Source organism: Alligator mississippiensis, chromosome 2 (assembly GCF_030867095.1).
Source record: "Alligator mississippiensis isolate rAllMis1 chromosome 2, rAllMis1, whole genome shotgun sequence".
Taxonomy (NCBI): Eukaryota; Metazoa; Chordata; order Crocodylia; family Alligatoridae; genus Alligator; species Alligator mississippiensis.
Window position 1 is genome coordinate 32,824,865 of NC_081825.1, and position 27,539 is coordinate 32,852,403.

At 42.8% G+C, this 27,539-nt stretch overlaps 1 protein-coding gene across 4 annotated transcripts in view; it reads left to right on the forward strand.

Moving 5' to 3' along the window:
- The window catches only part of CC2D2A (coiled-coil and C2 domain containing 2A), a 141,905-nt gene that overhangs the window by 79,767 nt on the left and 34,599 nt on the right, over window positions 1-27,539 (forward strand). For all 4 annotated transcript variants that reach the window (XM_059721590.1, XM_014607614.3, XM_019479844.2 and 1 more), the window contains 8 exons: window positions 106-283; window positions 3,470-3,626; window positions 4,821-4,968; window positions 15,635-15,773; window positions 19,047-19,250; window positions 20,057-20,149; window positions 22,228-22,319; window positions 25,316-25,483. In XM_059721590.1, coding sequence (XP_059577573.1) covers window positions 106-283; window positions 3,470-3,626; window positions 4,821-4,968; window positions 15,635-15,773; window positions 19,047-19,250; window positions 20,057-20,149; window positions 22,228-22,319; window positions 25,316-25,483 — 1,179 coding nt within the window. The remainder of the gene's footprint in view (window positions 1-105; window positions 284-3,469; window positions 3,627-4,820; window positions 4,969-15,634; window positions 15,774-19,046; window positions 19,251-20,056; window positions 20,150-22,227; window positions 22,320-25,315; window positions 25,484-27,539) is intronic.

Genomic DNA, 27,539 nt, shown 5'->3' on the forward strand with positions numbered 1-27,539 from the left:
TTGTTCTGTCCCCGGTGGTCAAAAGAAAGTCTCTCACTTTCTTCTTTGTATTCATCCTTCAGGTATCTGAAGACTAATACCAAATTTATTTTGTCATGTTCACAGGGCAGAAGTTTCACGACGAGAAGATGTAAAGAAACGTTCAGTATTTATAAAAGTCCTTTTCAACACTAAAGAAGTCTCGAGGACTGTCACCCGGCAAATAAGCTCAGACTTCAGAGTACACTTTGGACAGATTTTCAATTTACAGATATTCAATTTGCCAGAGAGTTTGAAGCTTCAGGTAGACAGCAATTCTTTTATAAATCCTGTGCTACATAATTAGCATGGTCTTTTTAATATTTATCATGTCATTTTATATTATTTGCTTCTACTCTATATTGTTTATAGTAACACGTCAGAGATCATGGAAACCTCTGCTTTGGCTCTTAAGTGCTTGAATTCTTCTCTCCACTTTAGCTGTACTTGACAAATATCCAATGTTGCCCTCTGCATTTTTGGCATCATTCAGTGAAGATGTGTCCCATATCTCTTGGTCTGTCTTTTGTGGACAATATTAATAGGAAAACTTTGAGAAAAAAATTGAAACATCTTCTTAAAACTACACTTGAAATTAATAGTTTCTGACTGGATGATAGGCTTCAAAGGGGAATTAAAAACAGTCAAAATTGTATGGTTTATTGGGTTAGTGGAATAAGCTTTTATTTTTAGAGAAGCTGGGTCTTGTGTCACAAATTAACTCAAATAGTAGAAAACATTCTTCTTTGCAAGCTCTCGGGTACACTCACCCTTCGTCAGACAGGGAAACATCTACACGTTGTCTGTGCTCTTCCTGGATGGACTAGTAAAGCAGCCAGAGGCCAGTACATGTGCAAGAAAAGAAAACCAGTCAGTTAAAATGTAAATTGGGTTGGTCAGTAGGTGAGACAGGTAGGAGTGGGGGAGTAGGAAGGGGAATGAAAGTAGCTGTAGTCAAAGGATGAGAGATTGTGATAAGGGGTGGGGAGGGAATGAATATAGTTGGTAAAAAGTGGAGGATTTATTTGGGGAATCAGATGTTAAGCAGGTTATAATGTGTCATGAATCCAATGTCAATATTTAGTCCATGATTTTTTGTATCCAGTAGATTGATGAAGTTAATCATAGGTTCATCTGTGATAGTTGTTTTGTAAATTTCCCTTGAGGATTAGAACTGATAGATTAGAAAGAGTGGTTTTCTTGTGAGAAGTGCGCACCTGCAGGTAATTGGATATTTTTGTCTTTGATACATTTTCGGTGTGCATTCGTTCTGATATGCAGTTGTTGTTTGGTTTCTCCTGCATATTTTCCATCAGGGCATTTGGTGCATTAGATGAGATGTATTACATTTCTAGAGGTGCAGGTGTAAGATTCAGGAATGTTGATGGTTCTGTTGTGGGGTGTAATACTTCAATCTCTCAATTCTGATCCTCAAAGGGAATTTACAAAACACCTTTCACAGATAAGCCTATGAACTTTACTTCATCAATCTACTGGATACAAAAAATCACAGACTAAATATAGACATTGGATTTATGACACATGACCTGCCTAACATCTGACTTCCCTGGTAAACCCCCCACTTTTTACCAGTTATATTCATTCCCTTCCCCCCCACATCCTTTGACTACAACTGCGTTCATTTCCCCCACCTTCTCTCTCACCTGTTGAACAACCCAATTTACATTTTAACTGATTGGCTTTCTTGCAAAAATACTGGCCTCTGGCTGCTTTACTATTCTATCCAGGAAGAGCACAGACCATCTGCAGATGTTTCCTCTGCCTTACGAAGGGTAATTGTACCAAAAAGGTTGAAAAGAAGAATTCTTCCAACTATTTGAGTTGGTCTAATAAAAAAGTATTGCGTTTACCCAAAGAAACTTGTCCGCCTATGTCCAGACCAGCACGGCTACAACCTACACCCCTTATATCACAAATAAATTTGTGGTTGTTTCTGCCTCTCAGGAAACGTGTCCACATCTGAGCTTCTGGACAGGCTGGGATATAAATCAAATGAATGAATACATGATAAAACCACCATTTAATTTGAAAGAATTTAGCATTGTTAGGCACCTAAATTCATGAGGGGTCCAGCATTTTTGATCAAGTTAACTGTAGTTAAAGGAAGCATTGGTTTTGCATCTATCTGAAAACTGCTTTGTTCATTCAGAAAATAGAATGATTAAATAATGTAGTGAAACAGATGCTAAAATATATTTTTTAACAAAGTACCACTAAAATCATATTGCAACGAGTGCGCAGTGCATAGTTTTTCATCCAGTCTGTGTCTTGTGATGGTTTACCAAGAGGTATACAAGATGGCTTCCTTCTTCTCCTTTCTATATGTAACACCCAGCATCCTGCAGAATAGTTGTAGTTCCTGTTCTTAATGAAGTGAAGAAACTAAGCCCACCAACTGAGCCCACCCCATTTGGCACTAGAAGGAAACAGGGCCTTACCCCAGTCTTTTATTCATCCCATCTATGGAGCTAGCTGGGAAAGGCAGGATACCACTGTCCAAAGGCCTGAGTCTGTATTCAGCCTGATAGCTCCAGGAAGGATTGAGTATTATAAAGCATAGTTCCTCCACTAGTTTCCCTTGGGACAGAGTGGCCTTTCACCACCACACTGGTCAGCAGTTGTATATTGCAAAGTGTCTTATGAGGCTAGAGCTCATATCTTGATTGCATCTATGAAACCACAGTTCATAGGTGATTTCCACTGAAGGCCTGTTTTTGCCCTAACTTCCATCAGTCTTACCAGCCTGTGGAGAGGATACTAAGCATCACCCAAAATCCCCAACAGGAAATTTGATTCAAAGTGAGCTAAAATTCCTTCTGGAAACTCCCACAGTTATGTCTACTAGGTAGCCATTGTTTTAAAAGCTGTATGCATATAATTATTTAAACCTTTTCTTACTGGTCAGTTTCTTCATCCTGTAATCATAGTAACTGCTTTTCTCTGAACAGCCTCTGATTTATTTACTGTATTTACTCAATTCCAAGACAAGCCCCCTCTCCTCCCCTCACGTTTTGCATGCGGGGGAGGGGAGGGGGAAGCCCCTTGTCTTAGAACTGAATGTAACATGGCAGGGGACAGGAAGTTGCTCTGGATCCAGCTTTGGCCCCGACCCTGGGTTTGGGCTGGAGCTGCAGCTGCTGCCTGCCCTGCCTCTTTCCTCCCTGCTGTCTCGGCATCCCTTACCTCTTCCCACTGTAACCTCAAGCCCCCCCCCCACACCTCTCCCCTTATCCTTCCTCCATTTTTGGCATGTTCTGTCCTGCTCCAGCCTGGGGTATGGAGCATGGCCCCTGCCTGGCCCTATAACATGTACAGAATCTAATTATTGGGGGTCATCTTAAATTCTGGATCATTGTGGATTCAGGTATATAAGGTGTATTATCAAGAACTGAATGTAGGATGTTACCTTTTATGTCTCTGTTTACTTCAGATATATGAAACAGTAGGGCTCAGCAGCCCTAACGTGGTAGCAGAAGTGTTTGTACCCATTCCTGAGACTACAGTTCTTACTGGTAGAGCTCCTGTAGAAGAAATCGAGTTTAGCAGCAACCAGCGTGTGACGTTGGACCATGAAGGAGTCGGGAGTGGTATGAGTTATTACTTACTCTGAGTAATTCATTATTAGACTGTTTTGTCCTAAGATTCCTCCCACTGCATTACTTTTTAACCAAGTACATAAAATATATTTCTTTCTGTTAAGGATGTTCTCCTTATCTCTGGCATAAAAACTCTGAAAATGAATTATGTAAAACAGTCTCAGTTCACATTATTAGCTAAGTTTGTAATGGGATATTTCTTCCACATACTTTTTTAAAGTACTTCTAGTTTTTCTGTAATAAAATACATTTTTATTACATTGTTTAAAATTTCAGAGGAGCTCTTTTTAGTCTAGTTACTTTTCAGTATTTAAAAATATGGCCCTCTCCAAAGCTTTGACTATAGGAAATAAACAGATGGTATTAATCAGTGTAGCTCCACTGATTTTAATGAATTGCAGCAGCTGATGGCCCTGTAAATATATTCATGTACTAGTTGTTTTGCTTACATATTCTAAAACACTTTTTTATTACTTGTCTTGACTTTTAACAACATTAAATTCTAATAGTTTCTTTCTCGGTTGGCTTAGAGTCCCAGCATTTCAGGCTCCATCATCATTATTATTATTTATTGCTTTAATAAAAATTTATATAGTACTGTAAATTTATATGATGCTTTAAAGATTCTTCAGAGATTAACAAAAAGTACTGCCCCAAGGAGTTTGCAATCTTAAGTCAAATAAAGTAAGAACATGAAGATAAAAAATAGTAGTACAAAAAGGTGAACAAGGGCAGAAAAAGTCATAAAATGAATGACCCATGTAAATTGCAGTAACTTAGGTAGGGCAAAAGAGTAGGAGCCATCCACATAGAAAGAGAAAGCAATTCAACACAAGGTGAAAGACGTAAGTGTTGAAGAGTGGGAGGACAAGAGGTCACTGTAGAACTTGGATGTGTAGAAATATGCACATCATGGTTCTGTCAGGATGGACTTTTTAAGCTTTCCTTCCTTTTTCATTACTGCTGAGGAAAAAAAAAACGTTTGTGCTGATGGATGAAGAAATTAAGAATTAGGAAAATAATTATTGGTACTGATTGGATCTTTCATAATAATATCGGTACTGATTGGTGTTAACATATGCATTCTTTTCACAAATACCAAATTAATGTTTAATACCAATAGCGTATTGCTGTCCTGAAACATAAAGGAAAGATCATCATATGTTCTTTTTGTTCTTCTTGTAGGTGTGCCATTCTCATTTGAAGCTGATGGTAGTAATAAAATTACTCTAATGACCTCTGGCAAAGTGTCCAATAGCATTTCCTGGGCTGTTGGAGAAAATGGCATACCTTTAATTCCTCCAGTATCTCAGCAGAATGCAGGAATTCCAAGGTAATATTGAGCAATGACTTGTTGAGAAACTTTATAGATTTGTATTTTGGTGCTTAAAAGTATTGAGGAAAGAACAAGTGGCTTTCATTTTCAAGCAATACTGTATTTACTCAGATCTAAGACAACCTTGAATTTAAGACAACCCCCTTATAATGAGATTATATACATGGAAAATTGATATATTTGTTATAATTTTCTGTATGTAGAATCTAATTATAGGAAGGCCCTCTTTAATCCATCCCTCCCACTGCTGCAGGAGGGAAGGCAATGGGGATGCAGGTGTTGTGGGGAGGTCAGCTGCTTACCCCCTGCTTGTGCCTGTTCTCTGCCTGGCCCCCTCCCCCTCCCAGCTTCTGCCTGCCCCCATTCACCCCTTTCTCCCAGCTTCTGTCCCTCCTCTCCCCCTCCTAGCCTCTGTTTCCCCCACTCCCCCCCCCCAGTCCCTACTCTCTCCCTCCCCTCTAGCTTTTGCTCCATGCTGGCAGACTTCATCCCTGTTCTAGCTTGGGGAACTGACCACAGCCCCAGTCTAGCCCCCGATAGAAGCCATATGGGCTACATGCTGCTCCTGCAGAGCCGAGCTTGGGCTTTGCTCAGTGCCCCAGGTTGCAGCATTCACAGTCTTCTGGTCCAGAGCAAGAGTGTGCGTCTGGGGGGTGGGGGTCAGGGAGAGTGCAGACGGGGAAGCAGAGACAGTGTGTGGGGGGAGATAACGGAGAAGAGGCTGCAGGGTGGGAGATAGCAGGGTGCAGAGACAGCAAGAGCAGGCAGCAGCTGCAGCTATGGCCCTGACCCCAGGTAGGGGCTGAAGCTGGAACCACAACAGCTGGCTGCCCCCCCCTCCACCGTCCTCACGTGTGATTCTAAGAAAAGGGTTTTTTCCCCCCCATGTTAAATGGGGGGATCTTGTCTTAAACAGCAAGGGGCCTACTTTTTTCTTTTGTTTTTCTGGTGGGGGCTGCCTCAGCTCAGAGCCAGCACCTGGCTTGCAAGTACCCTGCCCTGGTGGCCCCAGGGGGCACCGCTGCCATGGAGGGAAGGACCAGGTCCCCTGTAGCTCAGGAGCTCCTCAGCCTGGCAGCAGCTCACTCTCTGGCCATGGGCAGCCTGTGCTGAGGTGGGGAGCAGAACCGTTCCTGTTTAGGAGAAGTAAACCCCCATCATGTGAACAAGCGGCCCTGGTTTAAATTTGGAAGATCCTGAGTGGTGGAATGGAAGGGTTAGAGATTCATTTACATAATGGAAAAAAGTGGAAACAGGGAGAGATCACCAAAGATGAATATACCTCCTCTGCTCGTGCTTGTAGGGAGGCAGTTAGACAGGCCAAAGCTACCATGGAGCTGAGGATGGCATCCCAAGTAAAGGATAACAAGAAATTGTTTTTTAGGTATATAGGGAGTAAAAGGAAGGCCCAGGGAGGAATAGGACCCCTGCTAAATGGGCAGAAACAATTGGTGACGGACAGGGGGGACAAGGCTGAACTCCTCAACGAGTTCTTTGCCTCAGTGTTCCTAAGCGAGGGGCACGACAAGTCTCTCACTGGGGTTGTAGAGAGGCAGCAGCAAGGCACCAAACTTCCATGCGTAGACCCTGAGACGGTGCAGAGTCACTTGGAAGAACTGGATGCCTTTAAGTCGGCAGGCCCGGATGAGCTCCATCCGAGGGTGCTGAAGGCACTGGCTGACATCATTGCAGAGCCACTGGCGGGAATATTTGAACACTCGTGGCGCACGGGCCAAGTCCCGGAGGACTGGAAAAGGGCCAATGTGGTCCCCATTTTCAAGAAGGGAAGGAAGGAAGACCCGGGCAACTATAGGCCAGTCAGTCTCACCTCCATCCTTGGCAAAGTCTTTGAAAAAATTATCAAGGCTCACACTTGCGAGAGCCCAACAGTAAAAATTATGCTGAGGGGAAACCAGCATGGGTTTGTGGCAGGCAGATCGTGCCTGACCAATCTAGTCTCTTTTTATGACCCGGTTACGAAACACCTGGACACAGGAGGAGGGGTGGCTGTCGTATACTTAGACTTCAGGAAGGCCTTCGATACGGTATCCCACCCCATACTGGTGAACAAGTTAAGAGGCTGTGACTTGGATGACTACACAGTCTGGTGGGTGGCGAATTGGCTGGAGGGTCGCACCCAGAGAGTCGTGGTGGATGGGTCGGTCTCGACTTGGAAGGGTGTGGGCAGTGGGGTCCCGCAGGGCTCGGTCCTTGGATCGATACTCTTTAATGTCTTCATCAGTGACTTGGACGAGGGAGTGAAATGTACTCTGTCCAAGTTTGCAGATGACACAAAGCTATGGGGAGATGTGGACGCGCTGGAGGGCAGGGAACAGCTGCAGGCAGACCTGGACAGGTTGGACAAGTGGGCAGAAAACAACAGGATGCAGTTCAACAAGGAGAAATGCAAAGTGCTGCACCTAGGGAGGAAAAATGTCCAGCACACCTACAGCCTAGGAAATGACCTGCTGGGTGGGACAGAGGTGGAAAGGGATCTTGGAGTCCTAGTGGACTCCAAGATGAATATGAGTCGGCAGTGTGATGAAGCCATCAAAAAAGCCAATGGCACTTTATCGTTCATCAGCAGATGCATAACGAATAGGTCCAAGGAGGTGATACTTCCTCTCTATCGGGCGCTGGTCAGACCACAGTTGGAGTACTGCGTGCAATTCTGGGCGCCACACTTCAAGAAGGATGCGGATAACCTGGAGAGGGTCCAGAGAAGGGCCACTCGTATGGTCAAGGGCCTGCAGACCAAGCCCTACGAGGAGAGACTAGAGAAGCTGGACCTTTTCAGCCTCTACAAGAGAAGGTTAAGAGGCGACCTTGTGGCTGCCTATAAGTTCATCATGGGGGCACAGAAGGGAATTGGTGAGGTTTTATTCACCAAGGCGCCCCCGGGGGTTACAAGAAATAATGGCCACAAGCTAGCAGAGAGCAGATTTAGATTGGACATTAGGAAGTACTTCTTCACAGTTCGAGTGGCTAAGGTCTGGAACGGGCTCCCAAGGGAGGTGGTGCTCTCCCCTACCCTGGGGGTCTTCAAGAGGAGGTTAGACGAGTATCTAGCTGGGGTCATCTAGACCCAGCACTCTTTCCTGCCTGTGTAGGGGGTTGGACTCGATGATCTATTGAGGTCCCTTCCGACCCTAACATCTATGAATCTATAATCTCTTCCCCTCCTGGACAGTTCTGCAGCAGTGTTCTTAGTACAGTGAACACAATGCTTGAAAAGTGCTATACTGACTGACGACCTGTTTCTCTACACCTTTATCGTGAATACTCCAAGTGTAAGTGGCTTCCCTGTATTGGGACCAGTGCTGTTTAACATATTCATAAATGATCTGGAATAAGGGGTGAGATGGCCAGATTTGAAGATGACATAAAATTATTCAAACTGGTAAAGACCAAGGTGGACTGTGAGGAACTACAGAAGGATCTGGAACTAGTGAGTGAATGGGCAACTAAGTGACAAATAAAATTCATTGTAGGTAAGGGTCAAGTGAAGCACATGAGCACAAATATCCCAAACTGTACCTACACTGTGACAGGCTCTATGTTAGCTGTTACCACACAGGAAAAAGATTAAGAAGGGATTTATAAACAGAGTAGAAAGTATCATGCCTCTTTATAAATCTATGGTACATCCACACCTGATTAGCGGTATAGAGAGGCTTTTATAAGAGGGGAAACTAGAGAGGCTAGGTCTATTCATTTTAGAAGGGGACGCTTGGGGAGGCATGATAGGGGCTTACAAAATACTAAATGGTAAAAAGAAAGTAAATAGGGATTTGTGATTTACTATCATAGAATCATAGAGCAGTAGGGCTGGAAGGGACCTCCAGAGGTCATCTGGTTCACCACCCTGCTCAAACTATCTCATACAAATCCATGAATTAACCTCTTAGTAAAACTACATAGTCAACCCTGATACAACACAAGACATAACACCCTAACCTTGCACAGGTAAAGCCAGGGGATCATGGTGGCCAGCATCCTGCTTCTGTAAAGGTTATTAATACACTCAGGAGATCCCAAGAAAAAGTGCCATGCCCCCTAATACAGAGGCAGACAAAAACCCTCATAGTTCATATCAATCTAACCCTGAGGTAAAATTCCTTCCTGACACCAAATCCGGCTATTGATCTCACCCTGAGTGGAAAGGCAAGACCCTCTAGCGAGGAGCCTCTGGTTTTGAGTCCCAGTAGGAGCACTGGCACACCCCAGTCAAAATCCCCAGCCTTGGCTGTAGCCAACACCCACCGTCTCTGACAAAGGCTTAAGAAAAATACCTGACACTTGTAGAAGCATGTGCCTTTATCCAGGTGCCAGATACAAGAACTAGGGGGTCATAAAATGACACTGGTAGATAGTAAGTTGAAACTAACCAAAGTTCTTTTTCACACCACATGTAATTAAAATGTGGATCTTATTGCCACTAGATATAGTGGAAGCTGACAGTTTTTAGCCAGATTCATAAAGGCCCCATTGGGTAAATTCTTGGAGGAAAGGAGCATAAATATCTATTGAGCAAGGGATTTAGGGATACAGCCTCTGAATCAGGACTTTCTACACCAGTGGTGTCAAACTTTTTCACCCCATGAGCCAAAATGGGTGGTGCAAGGTCCATCTGCAGGCTGGATCTGCCCCCCTGGTACGTGGGCTGGGCACAGTGGGGCCTGATCTGACTGCATGGAGGGAGGGTGTGTGGCTCTGGGCCTGGCCCAGCCCAGACATGTGGGGAAAGGAGGCCATGCAGGGAAGAGGGGCCATAGCCCGGGCCTGATCTGGCTGTGCAGCAGAGAGGGGAAGTGGTCTGGCCATGATCTGGCCATGCAGGACTTAGAAATGTTGCAGTGGGGGCACGGTGACTGTATTAATTGCTCTGTTCCCCTACCTCCACCCAATATCTTGACCTCTGAAGAGCCCCACGGGCCAGATGCCATGACTGTCGGCCAGATATGGCCTATGGGCCAGGGGTTGGGCATCCCTGTCCTATATCTTAAATGCTGGAGGCTGCAAGTGAAAGAGGAACGGGAAAAACACCTAGTCATACCCAGTTAACTCTTCCTTTCAGCATCCTCTCTCTGCCACTGAGAGACACAGGATACTGGGCAAGATGGACTTATGGTCTGACCCAGTAAATGGCAGGTCTTATGTTCCCACTGCTGCCCTGCATGGGTGCCTCAAACCTGGCTGACAGAGACTACTACTGGTAACGAGATGATATTGTTACATAGCTGTCTAGTCAGTGGTTGGTCACTGCTGAGACCTCCATTTAATTTTGGCCTATCATAATTTTTTTTGAGTATATAAGCCAACAGGGGAGTCAGGATATCATATCACTCTTTCAAATGGTGTCATCTTGAATGCTGTGGATACTGGTCTTGATCCTGATGCCAAAGAATACCAGACCCTTTTTTTACCTTAATGCCTTTCTCTGTAGAATGATGATACCCATACAGATGTGTAATTTCTGATAGTCCTAGAAGAAACTCCTTAAATAGATCTTCTGTGCAACAGTAAAAAAATACCATTCCAGAAATAAAATGTATTCAATTTAAAAGCTTAATTGCAAACATATTAAAATCTTTACATGATATGGTACAGTTATAAGAGGAGCAAGACTTTGCACACAGTAGTCTCCCTGGTACATAGTTGTGGGATTTTTAAAGCAGTCTTCCTCATTTAGTTAAGCACTTACCTTACTCCAGGCAAACGTAAACTCATAAAAAATTTGATACAAGATGCTATGGCTATGAGATAGACAGGGCCTCATGAATAATAACCTCATCAGTATACAGTTGTTGGATTACAAAGCATTCTTAATCAATGACTTCAGCATGCAATCTAAATTTGCTCAGGATAAAAAACTGTCAGTAGCATATGTGGTGAAGTCTACAGTGTAAGAGGGAGTGTCTCTTTGGGCTTAGTTACATGTTCATTTTAGGCAGTTCAGGAAGCTGTTACCACTGGGATTGTCCACACTTTAAGATGTGAAACTAGTTTTAAGTACCCTTGAGGCATCTTAACGTTATTCCACTCCAGGGTAGGTTTACCTGTGTGATCTGTTACCCTGCTCATGTTAGACTAACATGTGGCCACTCTCTAAGCTACACTCCTCCAGTCACCCCCTCACTTCCCCTGCCGGCTTGGATTGGGCTTATCGTCCCCCACCACTGTCCTCCACTGTCCTGGACTGGGCCCACTGCCCCCCATCCCTTTGCTGCCCCAGATTGGGCCTGTTGCATCCCCCCAGCACCTCAGATCAGGGCCACCGTCCCTCAGCACCTCAGATCCCTGCTCACCCCCCACTACTACCCGCAGCTCCCAGCTCACCTGTGGCTGCTGGTGCTGTTCTGGGGGACAGGCTGGGAAAGGGAACCGATATGCCCAGCCGCTGCAGCTGCTGCCACTCTCTGGGAGAGCAGCTACAGTTCAGCAATGGTAATGGTCAGGCAGGCAGATTTCCCTTTCCTGCCTGATCCTTTGGGACAGTGCCGGCAGTCACAAGTGACCCAGGGGACATGGGGGACAGAGGTAGGTAGGGACCCTGAGAGCCAGGGGGGAGCCCCAGGGATGGGGGTGGAAGACACTGGGATGCCCTGAGTGGCAGGAGGCAAGTCCTGGTGGGGGGAGATGCAGGGAATGGGGTGGGGAGGGGTGGGAATTCTTACCTTTCAGTCCTCCATGCCCCTGCTTGTCAGTTGCATTTGACTTCCTAAGAGAACTGATGGCAGGTTCCCCTGGGAGCCTGAGTGGGAAAGGTGTCCAGGAGAGATGGTTGTATTTTAAAGAAACTTTAGTGAGGGTGCACAAACAAACCATCCCAATGTGCAGGAAGAATAGCAAATATGGCAGGCGAGCAACTTGGCTTAGCAGAAAACTCTTCGATGAGCTAGCTTAAACAGAAAAAGGAAGTTTACAGGAAGTGGGAGCTTTGACTGATGACAGGAGAGGAATATAAGAATATTGCTCAGGCAAGCAGGGATGAAATCAGGAAGGCCAAAGCTCAGTTGGAGTTGCAGCTAGCAAGGGATGCGAAGAGTAACAAGAAGAGTTTCTACAAGTATGTTAGCAACAAGAGGGAGGTCAGGGAAAGTGAGTCCCTTACTGAACAGGGGAGGCAACCTAGTGACAGATGATGTGGAAAAGGCTGAAGTGCTCAATGTCTTTTTTTTTTACCTTGGTCTTCACAGGCAAGGTTAGCTCCCAGACTACTGCACCAGGCAGGACAGTTTGGGGAGAAGGTGAGCAGCCCTCAGTGCTGAAAGAACAGGTTAGAGACTGTTTTAAAAAGGTGGATGTGTACAAGTCCATGGGGCTGGGTGCAATGCATCCAAGGGTGCTGAGGAAGTTGACTGACATGATTGCAGAGCCACTGGCCATTATCTTTGAAAACTCATGGGGGAGGTCCCAGACGATTGAAAAGGGGTAAATACAGTATTCATCTTTAAGAAAGGGAAGAAGGAGGATCCAGACCAGTAAGCCTCACCTCAATCCCTAGAAAAATCATGGAGCGGGTCCTCAAAAAAATCAATTTCTAAGCATTTGGAGGAGAAGAAAGTGATCAGGAACAATCAGCATAGATTCACCAAGGGCAACTCATGCCTAACCAACCTGATTGCCTTTTTTTATGAGTAACTGGCTCTGTGAATGCAGGGAAAGCAGTGTGATATACCTTGACTTTAGCAAGGCTTTTGATACCATTTCCCACAGCTTTCTTGAAAGCAAGCTGAGCAGGTATGGGTTGGATGAATGGAGTGTAAGGTGGATAGAAAGCTGGCTGGCTCAAGGGGCAGCAGTCAGTGGCTCAGCGTCTAGTTGGCAGTCGGTATCAAGCTGGTATTGGTTCTGGAGCCAGTTTTGTTCAATATCTTTATTAACGATCTGGAAAATGGGGTGTATTGCACCCTCAGCAAATTCATGGATGTTGGGGGTGGGGGTGTAGTAGATATGCTGGTGGGTAGGGCTAGGATTCAGAGTGACTTAGACAAATTGGAGGATTGGGCCAAAAGAAATCTCCTGGGGTTCAACAAAGACAGTTGCAAAGTCCTGTACTTAGGACAGAACAATACTATGCAGCGCTACAGGCTTGTGACTAACTGGCTAAGCAGCAGCTCAGCAAAAAAAAAGGACTTGGGTTACAGTGAACAATAAGATAGATATTAATCAGCAGTGTGCCTTTATTGTCAAGAAGGCTAACATCTTATTGCCCTGTATTAGTAGGAGCATTGCCAGAAGATCAAGGGAAGTAATTATTCCCCTCTATTTGGCACTGGTGAGGCCGCATCTGGAGTACTGTGTCCAGTTTTGCCCCCCAATAGAAAGGATGTGGATAAATGGAGAGAGTACAGTGGAGGGCAAAGAAAATGGTTTGGGGGCTGGAGTGCATAACTTATGAGAAGAGGCTGAGAGAACTGAGAATTTAGTCTGCAGAAGAAAAGACTAAGTGGGGATTTGATAGCAGCTTTTAACTACCTGAAGGGTTATTCCAAAGAGGATGGATCTAGGTTGTTCTCATTGGGTAAAACATGGAACAGTGTCTTAAGTTGCAGCAAGGGAGATTTAGATTGGATATTAGGAACAACTTTTTCACTAAGAGGGTAGTGAAACACTGGAACACAGGTTACCTAGAGAGGTGGTGGACTGTCCATTCTTGGAGTTTCTTAAGACCCGGCTCGACAGCCCTGGCTGGAATGATTTAGTGGAGGATGGTCCTGCTTTGAGCAGAGGGTTGGATTAGATGACCTTCTGAGGTCCCTTCCAACCCTAATTTTCTATGATTCTAGGTCTAGAACAGTCAGAGAACATGTGACTTCTGTAAAATCAAGCTAACTAACACTGATTACCACTTTGAGGAGCCTAGGCATGATGTGTAACAAGGCCCTTTCAGTACTAAATGCTGTCATATACCAGTGGTCTGGAAATTCAGATGCTTAATACATTTTGCAACAAAACAAGTGCAGCGTGGTCTTAGCTGTTAATTTTCCTGTCCGCTTCTAAACAAAACATCCTTTCTATCCTCAGATATTATATTTAGGCTTGGCAGAACTCATAGAATCATAGAGAATTAGGGTTGGAAGGGACTTTAGGAGGTCATCTAGTCCAGCCCCCTGCTCTAAGTAGGACCATCCCCAGCTACATCATCCCAGTCAAAGCTTTGTCTAGCTGGGTCTTGAAAACCTCCAAGGATGGAGCTTCCACCACCTCTCTGAGTAACCTGTTCCAGTGTTTTACTACCCTCCAAGTGAGAAAATTCTTCCTAATATCTAACCCAGACTTTCCTTACTGCAACTTGAGACTATTGCTCCTTGTTCTGTCATCTGCCGCCACTGAGAACAGTCTAACTGCATCCTCTTTCAACACCCCCCTTCAGGTAGTTGAAGGCTGCTATTAAATCCCCTCTCAGTCTTCCCTTCTCTAGACTAAATAAGCCCAGTTCCTTCAGTTTTTCCTCAAGTCATGTGCTCCAGACCCCTAATCATTTCCGTTGTTCTCAGCTGGACTCTCTCCAATTTGTCCACATCCTTCTGTAGTGGGGGCCCCAAAAGTGGACACCTAATGTACTCCAGATGTGATGTCATCAGTGCTGAATAGAGGGGAATAATCACTTGAGCTCCTGGCAGCACACCTACCGATGCAGCCCAGTATGCCCGTTAGCTTTCTCGGCAGCAAGGGCACATTACTGGTTCATAGCCAGCTTATTGTGCACTGTAACCCCCTGGTCCTCTTCTGCAGAGCTGCTGCCCAGCCAGTCCAACCCCCAGCTTGTACTAGTACATGGGATTGTGCAGCACTTTGCACTTGTCTTTGTTGAACCTCATGAGATTTCTTTTGACCCAATCCTCCAGTTTGTCTAGGTCCATTTTTATGGACCTGACAAAAAATCCATTTTTATTTTTTTTTAATACTTTTGACAGATGATATCAATATTTATTTTTAATTTATTTGATTTTGATTTTTATCAGTTTAAATATTCAGGATTGCATTAAATTAGAGGTGTGGGGAACAGATAATTTATTAATGACAGTATACTATTATAGTGAGGTTTAACTGTCTGATGTGACAAACATTAACTGCTGTAGGACTGTCCCCAGCTGAGTGGCAGAGCTGCCATCAGTCCTGGCTCCACTCACCAGAGCTCCCTTGTTTTCTTTGTTACTTCTTCTTCCTTTGTCCCCAGGCCCCTGAGATTTCTGGAAATTGCAGTCCAAACTACAGTCAGCATGGTTTTGCAGGACTGCTCTTCCTGTCATCACAGATTCCATCAGCCACCATTTTTCTTGCATCCTCTTTCTATAAATGTAGATCATTAACAATGGATTTTTTTTGTCAGTCTGTGAGCATGAAGTAAAATTAACATCTATCAACATTTACTGATAAAGATCAAATCCTGCCAAACCTAATTGTATTATAGATGTTTATATAAAAATGCACCCTGTGTCATACATAAAAATGCCCGAAACTTGCTCACCTTCTAATTACAGGTATGAATTCAAATTGTGTATTTCAGTGAACTATGGAAATTATGGGCTGGTGAAATAAACAGTTCAAGTATTTTTTCCAAGATACTGTTTTAAATGTTTATTACATTGCATTGACCAAAACGTGCATCTGTTTCCAAATCAAAATCATTCTGATATCAACTCTGTCATTTCAGTGCTCTGAAAAATATTGATGCCATTGCATCTATTGGTGCATCAGGTTTAACTGACATGAAGAAACTAGCTAAATGGGCAGCAGAAGCAAAGCTTGATCCAAATGACCCAAGCAATGCAGCTTTGATGCAGCTGATTATGGTAAGATGACTTTAAACCATTGTCAGGAAATCTGTGATTAGTGAAGTTGTTCAGGACTTTTTAGGAAATAATCCAAAGAATGTTAAATTCTACAATTAATTAATTTCCAGCTATGTTTCTTATATTTAGGGATCTGGTTTTTCCATTTCCCACAGGAAAATGGAGTAAAACATGGGTTTCCCCCCTTACTGGAGTAAAATGTGGATTTCTCATTTTAGTGGAAAAACCCATGCATTTTGCAGTTTTGCAATGAGCCCTTTGCAGCCTGGCAGAGTTCAAGCCTGCAAGGGACTGGGAGATTCATAGATTGTAAAGCTGGAAGGGAACTTGGAAGATCATAGGTCGGGCCCTCTGCACCAAGCAGGAAAGACAACTGGGGTCAGGCGACCCCAGCAAGGGGACTGTCCAGTCTCCTGTTGAAGATTTCCAGGGTAGGCAATTGTACCACCTCTGGAGGGATCTTATTCCACAGTCTCGACACCCTAGTTGTAAAGTAGTTTTTCCTAATGTTGAGCCTGAAATGGTCTTCCAGGAGTTTCTGACCATTACTCCTAGTTTTCCCCACGGGTGCCCTGGTGAACAGTTGTTCACCAAGCCCTTGATGTATACCTGTAATGTAGCAGTAAACTGCTACCAAGTCCCCTCTCAGCCGCCTTTTTTTTAGGCTGAAGAGTCCCAGATCCCTCAGCCTTTCCTCTTATGGCTGGCCGTGCAAGTCTCTGATCATATGGGTGGCCCTTCTCTGGACTCTCTCAAGCTTTACCACGTCCTTGTGAAAGTGTGATGCCCAGAACTGGATGCAGTACTCCAGCTGTGGTTTTACCAGTGCTTAGTAGAGTGGGAGAATCACTTCTTTGGTTTTGCTGGAAATGCATGGATTGATGCCAAGGTATTGTTAGCCCTGCTGGCTACAGTGTTGCACTGCTGGCTCTCATGTTCATACTGTGGTCTATTATTACCTCCAGGTCCCTTTCATTCATAGTGCTGGTCAGGTTGGCGTAGTGCTGGAGGAGGGCGGTCAGGCAGGGGGGTACCATATGTATGTACATGCACATGTCCGCCAAGCAGCCTGAAGAGCAGCTCCTGCAGGGAAGTGGGGTGGGGGAGGGGGATTGAGGCCCTTGTAGAGAGGGAGGGAGGGAGTTGGGGTAAGGCTGGAGCTGGGGCTGCTACCCCGCCGGGTGTTGCATGGGGTTTAGAGCCCAGGGCTGCAATGCTAGGCCACAGTGCCCCAGCAGAGAGTGGGATGGGGCCACAGGTGTCTCATATGGGGGTGGGGAGTGGGGCCAGCTCCCTGCTGCTGCGCATACTACCAGTGGGGACCCATGCCCCCCCCAGACTGTGTGCAGGCCAGGTTGCCCTTCCCTGGAGCCTCTGCAGCCCAATGGGTGCAACCCAGTGTTGCAAAGAACAGCTGGGCCACGCAGGAAAGCTGCTAGCTGCTGCTAGCTCTGCACTGCCCTGGCGAGGTGTCCCCTGTGCACAGCCCAGTGCTGCACAGGGGATCCATCGCCAGGGCAGCGCAGAGCTTGCAGAAGCAAGCAACTTTCCTTCATGGCCCTGCTGTTCTTTGCAGCACCGGGTTGCACCCACTGGGCTATGGAGTCCCCGGCGAAAGGCAACAGGGTGGGAACCCAAGCCTGCAGCACGCACCCACCCCCATCCTACACACAAATCTGGGGGCGTGGGTTTCCTCTGCCCCCCAGAGGAGTACGCACAGTAGTGGGGAACCATCCCCCTGCCTGAGCACTGCAGCAAACAGGCAGCAGAGGGGAGCTGGGCTCTGTTCTCCTGCAGCAGCTGCTAGCTCCTGCCACAGGCAGGGGACTACGGACCCAGGCACCTGGCCCTGGCAGCTGGGGGCCCCCTCCGGCAGGGCTGGGGGAGCATGGAGTTGTGGGTGGGGGGCAAGTGTCATGATCAAGGCTGGGACAGCATGTGGGGGGGGAGTGAGGGGCACCAGCAGGGCCAGGGGGCTGTGTGGGGGGGCAGAGCTTTAATTTTTTTAATCATGGTCTTGGGCAGTTTTATTAGAGAATTTGCAATTTTATTTTTTTTTTATTTTTTTTTTTTTTTTATCAGGGAATTTGTGATTATTTATCAGGGAAAACCAGGATCCCTGCGTTATTTTTAATGTAACACTGGGTATTTCTAAGTTGCTGCTTTAGCATCAGCCATTTATATTCATAGATTTTAAATCCTTAAAATGAAAAAAAAAATCCAAACGAGAATTCTTTCTGTACCCTAAATATTAAAATTCTGTGTAACTTTAATTTGTATGGCCCTTTCTTCATAAATGTTTAATGTAATTATGCTGGATATGCTCCTAATGAAGTCATTGGTACTTTTTATGTTGACTTCAAAAGAAACAGAATTGAGCCCTGTGTGACCATAACAACATGTTGTAGTGTTTGTATATAGGTATGAGATCATCAGCCTCCTAATTGAAACCAGAGTGGAAGAAGTTTTTTGGTTCTTTTCAGATTGATTGTATTTTCCCATCTTTGCTGTTGCATTGTTTAGCTGTGACTAATAAGTTTGTTGTACGTCATCTTTCTCATTCATTTAGAAACTTCTCTGTCAATGTACTTTTTAAAAAAAACTACACAAAAATAACAGGTCCTAGATTCCATCTTATTTGAAAGAAGCCAGCACCTCTCTAGAACACTCAGTTAGGTACCAAGGCCAGAAAGGTACTAAGCATAAAGTTTGTAGACCTCAAGCCTGTCAGGTTGACTTTATATCATCTGGACAAATTGCTGAGGCAAATCAAGCCCTTTAACCTGGATACCTTGTTACTGGGCCTTCTTGCTTTCAGTAGTGGATTTCTCACAGTTCTTCAAATTTATGACGTATGGCTAGTTTAGGCTTATAGTGTTATTTTGTTCACTGGTTCCTGTTAGGCAACATGTTTGGCCTTCATGTCGTCGTTGGTCTGGAAGGAGAGGGCCACCCGAGTTAATACTTCAAGTTCCTTTTCTTTGCCTATAGGTACAAGTTAGAGGTTATCTTACTGTTTTTAGTCCTCAGTGCAACCTTCTATCATTGTATAGATACTTCTATATCAAATTGCCTGTTTTATGCACTCAGTTCTTCTCTACTCCATTTTCCTGTGTTTCTGAGTACTTTAGTTTTTCTGCATAGAGGAATTATTTTTCCTTTGGGAATCTTGACAGTATATCAGATTAATCAAATTACGCAGTTCCTTAAAAATGGTAGTGTGAATTTTTTTCTTTCTAAATTGAACTTTTCATATTTGCCTGTTTTGTTTAGGTTGCCACTAGTGGAGATACATATGTTCCTGATTTCTTCAGACTGGAGCAGTTGCAGCAAGAATTTAATTTTGTTTCAGATGAGGAACTTAATAGGTCAAAACGATTTCGACTTCTGCAGCTCAGAAACAAAGAGGTGGCAGAGTTCCGAAACTACAAGCAGGTGCCTTTAAATGACAGAGAAATCAATGAAAAAATCTTCCAGGTAAAAAATCAATTGAGATTATCTATATTAAGGTCTCTGGTAAAATGTTTCTTTCTTGCATAGGTTTAACATTAGTAATATTTTATTTAAATCAGTTCCTCATTACTTTAAAGGCCAAGGTGGCATCAAAAAGGTTACAAGACCATAAGCTGGAAAGGAATTTTACTTTTAATATACCCTATATACTTGTATACCATATGCACCATTGCCACAAAAAATCAGCTCTCCAAAAGTGGTATGCTTGTCTTAAGTGGGGAAGCTGATTTTCTGCACTGGAGCACTGAATCAGGCCTCCAGACTGACCCCATGTTCAAGATCCAGCTTGTGGACTGGTCCTGCACCACTCATCTAGGCCATGGGGCCAAATTCCATTAGACCATTAGACCATTCCATTAGATTCCTCATGGAAGGCATGTGCATCACCAAAGTGATAGACAGAAATCTCTCTGTTGTAGTTTCACAATATAGGTGAGCCAGTACTTTTTTCCACTTCAAGTGGAACTTCATTTTACACTAACAAGTCAAAGTTCAGCTGTATGAATAGAAGCAGTGAAGGAATTCTTCAAACTATTTGTGGTAATTTAGACTACATGATTTCCAGCTATCTTAAAGGGATTCTTTTATTACTGGAAGTTGTGCAACTAAACGTAAAATTTCCACTGAAGCTTTAAAAATGTCACTGCTTACATCCAAATCAGTTTGTTCTGATCTATTATGGTTTTTATTAATTCAACATTTATTATTTTCTTACGTGAAATGATAAACTAGAAGGGATATTGGATAACAAACTTTGTATATGCTCCTAGGATTATGAAAGAAGGCTGCGTGAGAGGGATATAATTGACAGCAAGGATCACCTAGATGCACACAGAGCCTTTGTTGCCAAATATCTCCAAAAGGTGAGAAATGCAAAAATTGTGAATCCTTCAATTTTTCTAGACTTACTAGTTCAATAAGTTACTACTGTATTTTACCTCTATATCATTTTGAAAGCTACAAATTATACATAAGTCATGTTCAACATTGAAAGTAGCTTTATGTAAAAAGGCATAACAGTTTATAAATTGACAAAAGGAAGCTTTAGAAGAAATCCAGGCAGACTTTTAAAAAAAAGCTAAAAGTGGAATCCTAGATAAATAGACTTGAAAGAGAACAGAGTAGGTTTCTAGTCCAACTCTCTGCTCAAGACAGGACCATCTCTGTCTAAACCATCCTAGACAAACATTTTCAAACTGTATTTAAAAACTTCCAGCAATGGAAATCTGCAATCTAGGTGATGTGTTCCACAGCTTAATCACCTTCATTGTTAAGAAGCTCTTTCTAATCTCTAGCTGCTGTGTCGCTTCTTGGCATTCTCATCCAGTCACCCGTGGGCAAAGAGAACAGTTCTTGCCATCATCTTAATAACAACTGTTTTTTTTGTATTTGGAGACTGTTATCAAATCTCTGCTCAGGCTTCCCTTTGCTAGACTAAGTCATCCCAGTTCTTTTAGGCTTTTCTCAAGATGTCACATTTTTTAGAGTTTTAATAATTTTTGTTGCTCTTTAAGGGACATTTTCCAATTTTTCTACATGTTTTCTTGAAATACAGCAGCCAAAACTGAACACAGTATTCTAGGAAAGGCTTCACCAGTGCTGAATATAGTAGAAGAATCCAAACATTTCTTTGTGTACAGCACTCCTACTAACACATCCCAATATACTGTTAGCTTTTTTGCAAAGTTGTTGACTCCATCTTATGAGCTGCTATAACCCTCAAGAGTACATTGCCAACTACATTCCCAAATTATATTAAAATTGATTGCAGGCAAAGATAGGTTCAGCCCCTTTTATGGCCTAATTCACTAGACCTCACTAGATCCCGCATTATATGGGACTGCCAAAACTGTATAGAAACCCTCTAAATGCTGCACATGACAGCTTTGCTCCAGAAGGGTGTTGTGAATGGGACACAAGTGCCATCCCTGAATGAAGGAATCAAAAGAGAAATAGGGCTGGAAGGGACCTCCAGAGTCCAACCCCTTGCCTGACTCAGGATCATTCTTATCCAAACCATCTTAGAAAATATCCATTGTCTAACCTATTAGCAAAATTCAAAGCTTCTGAAGATAGCAGGAGAGAGAGAGATGGCACAATTTAGTATTATGTCAACATAAGAAAGTAGTTGGCATAATGCAATGATGTATAAAGACGTAGGCAAGATGAATTTAGATCTTAAATCACTAGAAGAAAATATCAGCGTCGATATTGTAGACGCTCTTAAATAGATTAGAAATCCCAGTTTACTAAACTAGTATGCCTCTAATTCAACCATTCCCCTTCTGTCTTCCAGTCTCAGAAAAAAAGAAATCTCACTTATGCACTTCAGCCTGCCGCTAAGGGATTATTTGTTATACTGGGAATTGAAATCATTGAATACTTTTTAAATTGTATTTCTTTGCAAACATCTTACGTATAAAAGGTGTCTTATTGACTGACTTTTACTCCAAAAGGCTGTACTTGTCATGCGGTATCAATTGCACAGATAACAGCAATGCAGTCTTCCCACACTGCAAGCCTCCCCTCCCCCCCTCCCCCACCTCCATTAACTGTTTTGTTAATCAGCTTCATCCCTTACTTCAAGTTCAACCCTTAGTTGCTGCTATTTGTTGAATTTCTGATGGTGATATCTGTCCCACTGGACTCTGGAAAACCTAAAGAATTTCTGACCATGCATCTTTCTACCTTCTTCCATCTTACCTAACTAGTTATTCATCCAAAACAGCTAGAAGTCTGCTTCTGGAGGAGTCAGATTACTTCTAACGTGGGCTAGCATTTTTTGCTGGCAAAATGACTATGGAAAGGGAAGCCAGAATCAATTAATGTGTCCCTCCTTTTTATGAAGTGAGTTAAGAAAAAGCTTTCCATTTTTTTTAAAAATGGACTGTATGTATTTCCAGTCATTCTGAATCAGATGTGCAATTGCTTTTGCCTCCAGGTTAGAGAATCAGTGATAAACCGGTTTCTGATAGCAAAACACCATTTACTTCTTTCTGACCTGGTAAATGAAGAGGAAGCTCCTAGCCTGGGGTAAGGAGAGAACATTCATCATATGTAAATGCAAATCATTCATCTAAAAATCTCCATGTTTCTAACTTCTATTTTTTTGCTTTTCTGAAAAAATAGTTGATGTGACAAACTTCCTATTTATTTAAATATTTATTTATTTATTTAAATATATGGTATATTTCTGTAAGCACTGTGCATACCTTTGCAAACATAGACAAATGTTTAACAACAGTAACAGAACTGTGTATCATATGCTTTAAAGAAATGTGCTCTTTTCAGCAGAAGTATTTATTTATAATGGCATTTATTTATATGCTGTTAGACTGCCTTATATTTTGATTTTTATAAGCCAGTGGTGCTCAATGTTTTGGCCCTGTGGGCCAGATGAGTGGCATGGGTCTGGTCCATGGACTAGATCAGGTCCCACAAGCCAGGATTGGGCCCCATGTGGCTTCAGCTGGCTCCTGTATGCCTGGATTGGGCCCAATACCAGCTCTAAATGCTGGTGCTGGGCCCTGGCGCCCTGTGCCTCCCCTGCATGCTGGAATCGGGCCCCACAGCACACCAGGATAGGGCCCCATGCTGCCTCTGCCTGGCCTTTCACATCAGGATCAGACCTTGGCACCACTTCCTGGTAGAAAATTACCTGGCCCCATGCACTGGGATCATGCCTCACCCCTGCCCGGCCCCGTGTGCTGAGATTTGGCCCTACATACTGGGACTCGGCCTGGCCCTGCATACCAGGATCAGGCCCTGTGCCATCCTGCATACCCAGTTTAGTGCTATGTGGCCCTCAGGGCTCCCTTGGGTCTGGAAATATGGCAGCAGGGGAGCAGCAACCCTGTCACCAAATTTTTGGATCCATGGGGGGGCTCTGCAGGGTAGATGACAGGGCTCTGGGGGTTGCATCTGTACTGTGCACTGGGGGCTGAGCACTCCTGTCATAAGCCAGGCAGTATCCAGTTCTATATAAGCCTGAATGGCTGATCTCCAAATAAGGCCTAAGTATCGCATGTTGTGGCTTTGGTAGTCCCATGTGGCACACTTTCTTCTGTATTAGTCATAGGGAAGTGCCTCAGCCTGCTGTTAAGGGACAGTGTTCTGGCAGAAATATGTTATTTCAAGTAAGACATCTGTGTCTGTCACACATTTTTTTTAGTGCCATCACTATAGCATCTAATTACTTAGTAAAGTAAATAAATGTTTTCCTTAGAAGACAATGTAGTAGTGGGGTGTGTGTGTGTGTGTGTGTTTAAAAAGACAAAATGCACAAATTTGAAGATGCCTAACTTGCCACAGCATCTTAATGGCGTCCTATTCTCTGCATGTCACCCCCTTTTTTTATCTACTTATGAGCTTCAGATGCAGTGTCTTATTTAAGTTAGTTGGCTTGCCTTTGAAGTCAAAGAACTTGTCTCATTTATTTTGCAAGATTTCAAGGCATCTAGCATGCCGTGGGACACTTGAAAAAATAATATTTACCTATATATCTGTGTGTGTGTGTATAACATAGATAGAATTATTTCTGGATGAAAGGTGAGATATAAATATTAGTTATAATTATCATTGTCACGGTCTTGATCTCAGAAAGATGTTTGAAACAGACAACCACAAAAGTGTTGTTTAGACTTCAGATCATTCAAGTTGCACAGTCCCAAGGCATCTTGAGAAAAGAGTGGATAAAAGGGGAAAAAGTAGCAGAGAAAGATATGCTGTGTATATTGGAGAAAAGACACAGAAGGTTCTGTGTAGATAGTATGCACATATTTTGTTTTTGACCCTTCTGTGTATTTTCTTTCTTTTCTGCTTAGCACCTTTTATGCGCAGTCTTTATTTCAAGTAGAATGTTTTTATCTTTAAAATTCGCTCTTGTCATTTTATTTACTTACTACTTGTTATTTTGCCACGCTGACTTACTGTGCAAGTCATAACATTCTTGCATTTGAGATCTCAGCATGACTCTTCAACATATGAATGATAAACTAGCATTTGTTTGCTTTACATTTTTTTAAACAAATACGTAATGAATGACAAGTGTATTTCTTTGTTACTTGACACCTATTTATGCTTACTACAATGTTATAACCATACGCTATAATTATAACTTTTGATTGAACTGTATAAACCTAAATGGTCCCATCTACTGGAGATACAGAGACTTTCTCCCTTTTAACAGTCAGTTCTCCTTTTCAAATATTTTCATGATGCAGAATGGGAAATATAATTTTAATCAGCTTACCAGTTTGTTTAAAACAAAACGTTTGACTAATTTTTGTAAATTGGTTTATGTTTGTCGCATATTTAAAACATATGCAAAACTCTGCATCATAGATGTTTTGTGTATTTATGAATTTTCATATAAAAAAATCATAGTTTTATACTGAGGTTTAACAACAAAATTGCATTGTGTTAGATGCACATAATGAAAAGTTGATCTCTGTTATCAATTACCTTTTTAGGATTGATTCTGAAGGGCTCACTGTCATTAAAATATTTTTATACTTTAGTATCACTTCTGATTGTTTTTGCACATCTGTTTTATTCTTTTTCTTTTTTTCTTTTTCGTTCTGCTTTGCCTTGTTATAAGTTCTGATGACCCAGGGTATGTCATGCCATATTCATATCTCCTTCCACTTTATAGCCTACTGTTCCTTGTAGTTCTCAAGTTAGGTTTTTGTGTATTAAATATACTGCTAAATATAATTTAATATGTACCGTGACTATATTTTTACAGTAGCTTAAATCCATTTCAGTGTGGTTTAATTCATTTTCTTCCACACTCATACCTTACCCTTTTGTTGTTGTATATCTTACATAAGTTTGATTTATTTTAAAAATTGCCATTCATGTACTGTTAAACAATTAGATATATTTGGCAGCTTAAGCAGTTATGTATGAAATTGAGAAGATTGTTTATTTCCCTTTTTCTGAATGCATATTTTTGTCTGTGTATCAAGGCAGCCTTAGAACCCGGCATCCTATAAAGAAAAATTAACTTTATATTTTATCATTATTAGTTTTTTAGGGCTCAGTCTCTTTAAATTGGCAGAGCCAAAACGACCACTAAAGCCTAGAAGAAGAGAGAGGAAGAAAGTTACAGCACAGAATCTATCAGATGGAGATGTAAAACTTCTGGTGAATGTCATTAGAGCTTATGACATTCCAGTGAGAAAACCAGTTATGAGGTATGAGCCTACTAAACGGTCTCTTGTTGGAATTTTGTTCTCACTTTGTCGTTGCTTTTAATCATCTGCTAAACTTTCATATAAAGACCGTATGTTTAAAATCCCTCTTTTTGAGTATACATGCATGTGCCAATCTAACTTTTGTAAGCAAAATTTTTTAGTGACTATAATTTTGTTTTAAATTATATTATTTTTGATGCTTGTAATTATAGCACAACTGGATCTATTTACAAGTTGGTTGATATTGTTTAATAATATAAATATTATAGCTTTTCAGGTTCTTTAAGATTTTAGGTTCTATAATACAGATATTATAATAGCTTTTAGGTACAGGTGTTATAACTTTTCATGTTACCTATTTTACAATTCATTCTAGTCTATCTGAGAAAAAAAAAACCTGGAAGATAATTTGTCATTTTACAAACACTAACAGCCAGACATTCTGTACCTAAACAGGACTTTTTAATTGTATCCAGTTTCCCCTTGTCCTTAAATAAGATTATATAGACTAGAATTAAGTTGAAAAGAAGTCCAAATGCTCTCTTCTATCATTGATTTCATATTTCCTGATTTCTCTTACCCTTCTCCCATCATATAATTAAACATGTTAACAGTGACATATTTAAGCAGTGGCTTGTACCTAATGTAGCTTCATTATGTTAAATTTGAAGGTCAGTGCTGCACTTTAGGTGCATCTGTGGAGCTGTGATGCTATGCAGAGATACCCAGGATACCCCTGAACGAGTTATCTTGGGCAGTGCAACCAGTGTAGCCATATTAACAAGGTGTCCCACTAGGATTAATAGACCCTGGTTCACCCCCAGACCCAATTGGTGTCAGTCCATTACTGCCCATGCAGAATTATACCCCTCTTGGTATTTTATCTGCTTACTGTGATTTGAGTTTTCATAAAACATTCACTTTGAGAAATCAGCAGTGCATATACGAAACTTCCCAATGATAATCTAAATCGGTAGTGCTCAGTCTTTTGGCCCCACTGGGCCAGATGACTGGTATGGGGCCTATCTATAGTCCAGATCAGCCCTGGGGCTCAGCACCACCCCCTCCCTGCCCTATGTGCTGGGATGGGATCTTGGGGGCCTGGCACCACCCCTTTCCACACCAGGATTGGGTCCCAGGGTCCTGGTACCTCACACCAGGACTGGGTCTTGGGGGCCTAGCACCATCCTCTCCTGCTCCCCATGCACCATGATTGACTCCCATGGGGCTGGCAGCACCCCATCCTAACCCCTGCATGCTGGGATTGGGTTCCAGGGAGCTAACAGCCTCCTGTGTCACCCCTTCCCCTGTGCATGCTGGGATTGGGCCCCAGTACACTGCTTCTGCCTGCCCGTGCATGCTAGAATTTAGCACCAGATCCAGTTCACAGGGCTTAGTGCTCCCCGTAAGCCTACAGATTTGCCAGCAGAGGAGTACTGCTACCACTCCCAACCACCAAATTTCCAGACCTGTGGATAGCTCCACAGGCTGGATGATGTGGTGTCACAGGCCAGGAATGGCCTGCAGGCAGGAGGTTGATCACCCTTGATCTAAATATCTGAGAAGATTTTTTTAATGGAAAAGAAGAGAGGGGAAGAATTATTTCCAAACTAGTTATCCACTTAATCGAATGTTGAAATTAATTAAAATCATAGTATCCATTTTGTTCTCAGTAGTCCAAGAAGTAGCCTTTAAAAAAGCTGTGGTCTTATATTCTGTTCTACATTGAGCTATTTGCCTATTTTGAAGAGTTATTTATTTTTGTACAGGTTCTATATTATTTTTACATGAACTTTGACTACAAAATATTATACAGAAGCACTGAACATATTCACGCTTGCATTTGTTTTACTTGATATTTTGTTTTCTGGTACATGGATTTAATTCTCCACAGAAGGTTTGTCAGTATGCCAAGTTATCAGCCCCATTTGTAAACTCTGTCAGGATTGAGATGTCTGTAGATATTGTGCATTGCAAAGGAAGTAAGAAAGCTGGGACTTGTATATACATCAGAGATGAATGTCTCTAAGCAGGAAGCTCTGTTGCACTATAGAGT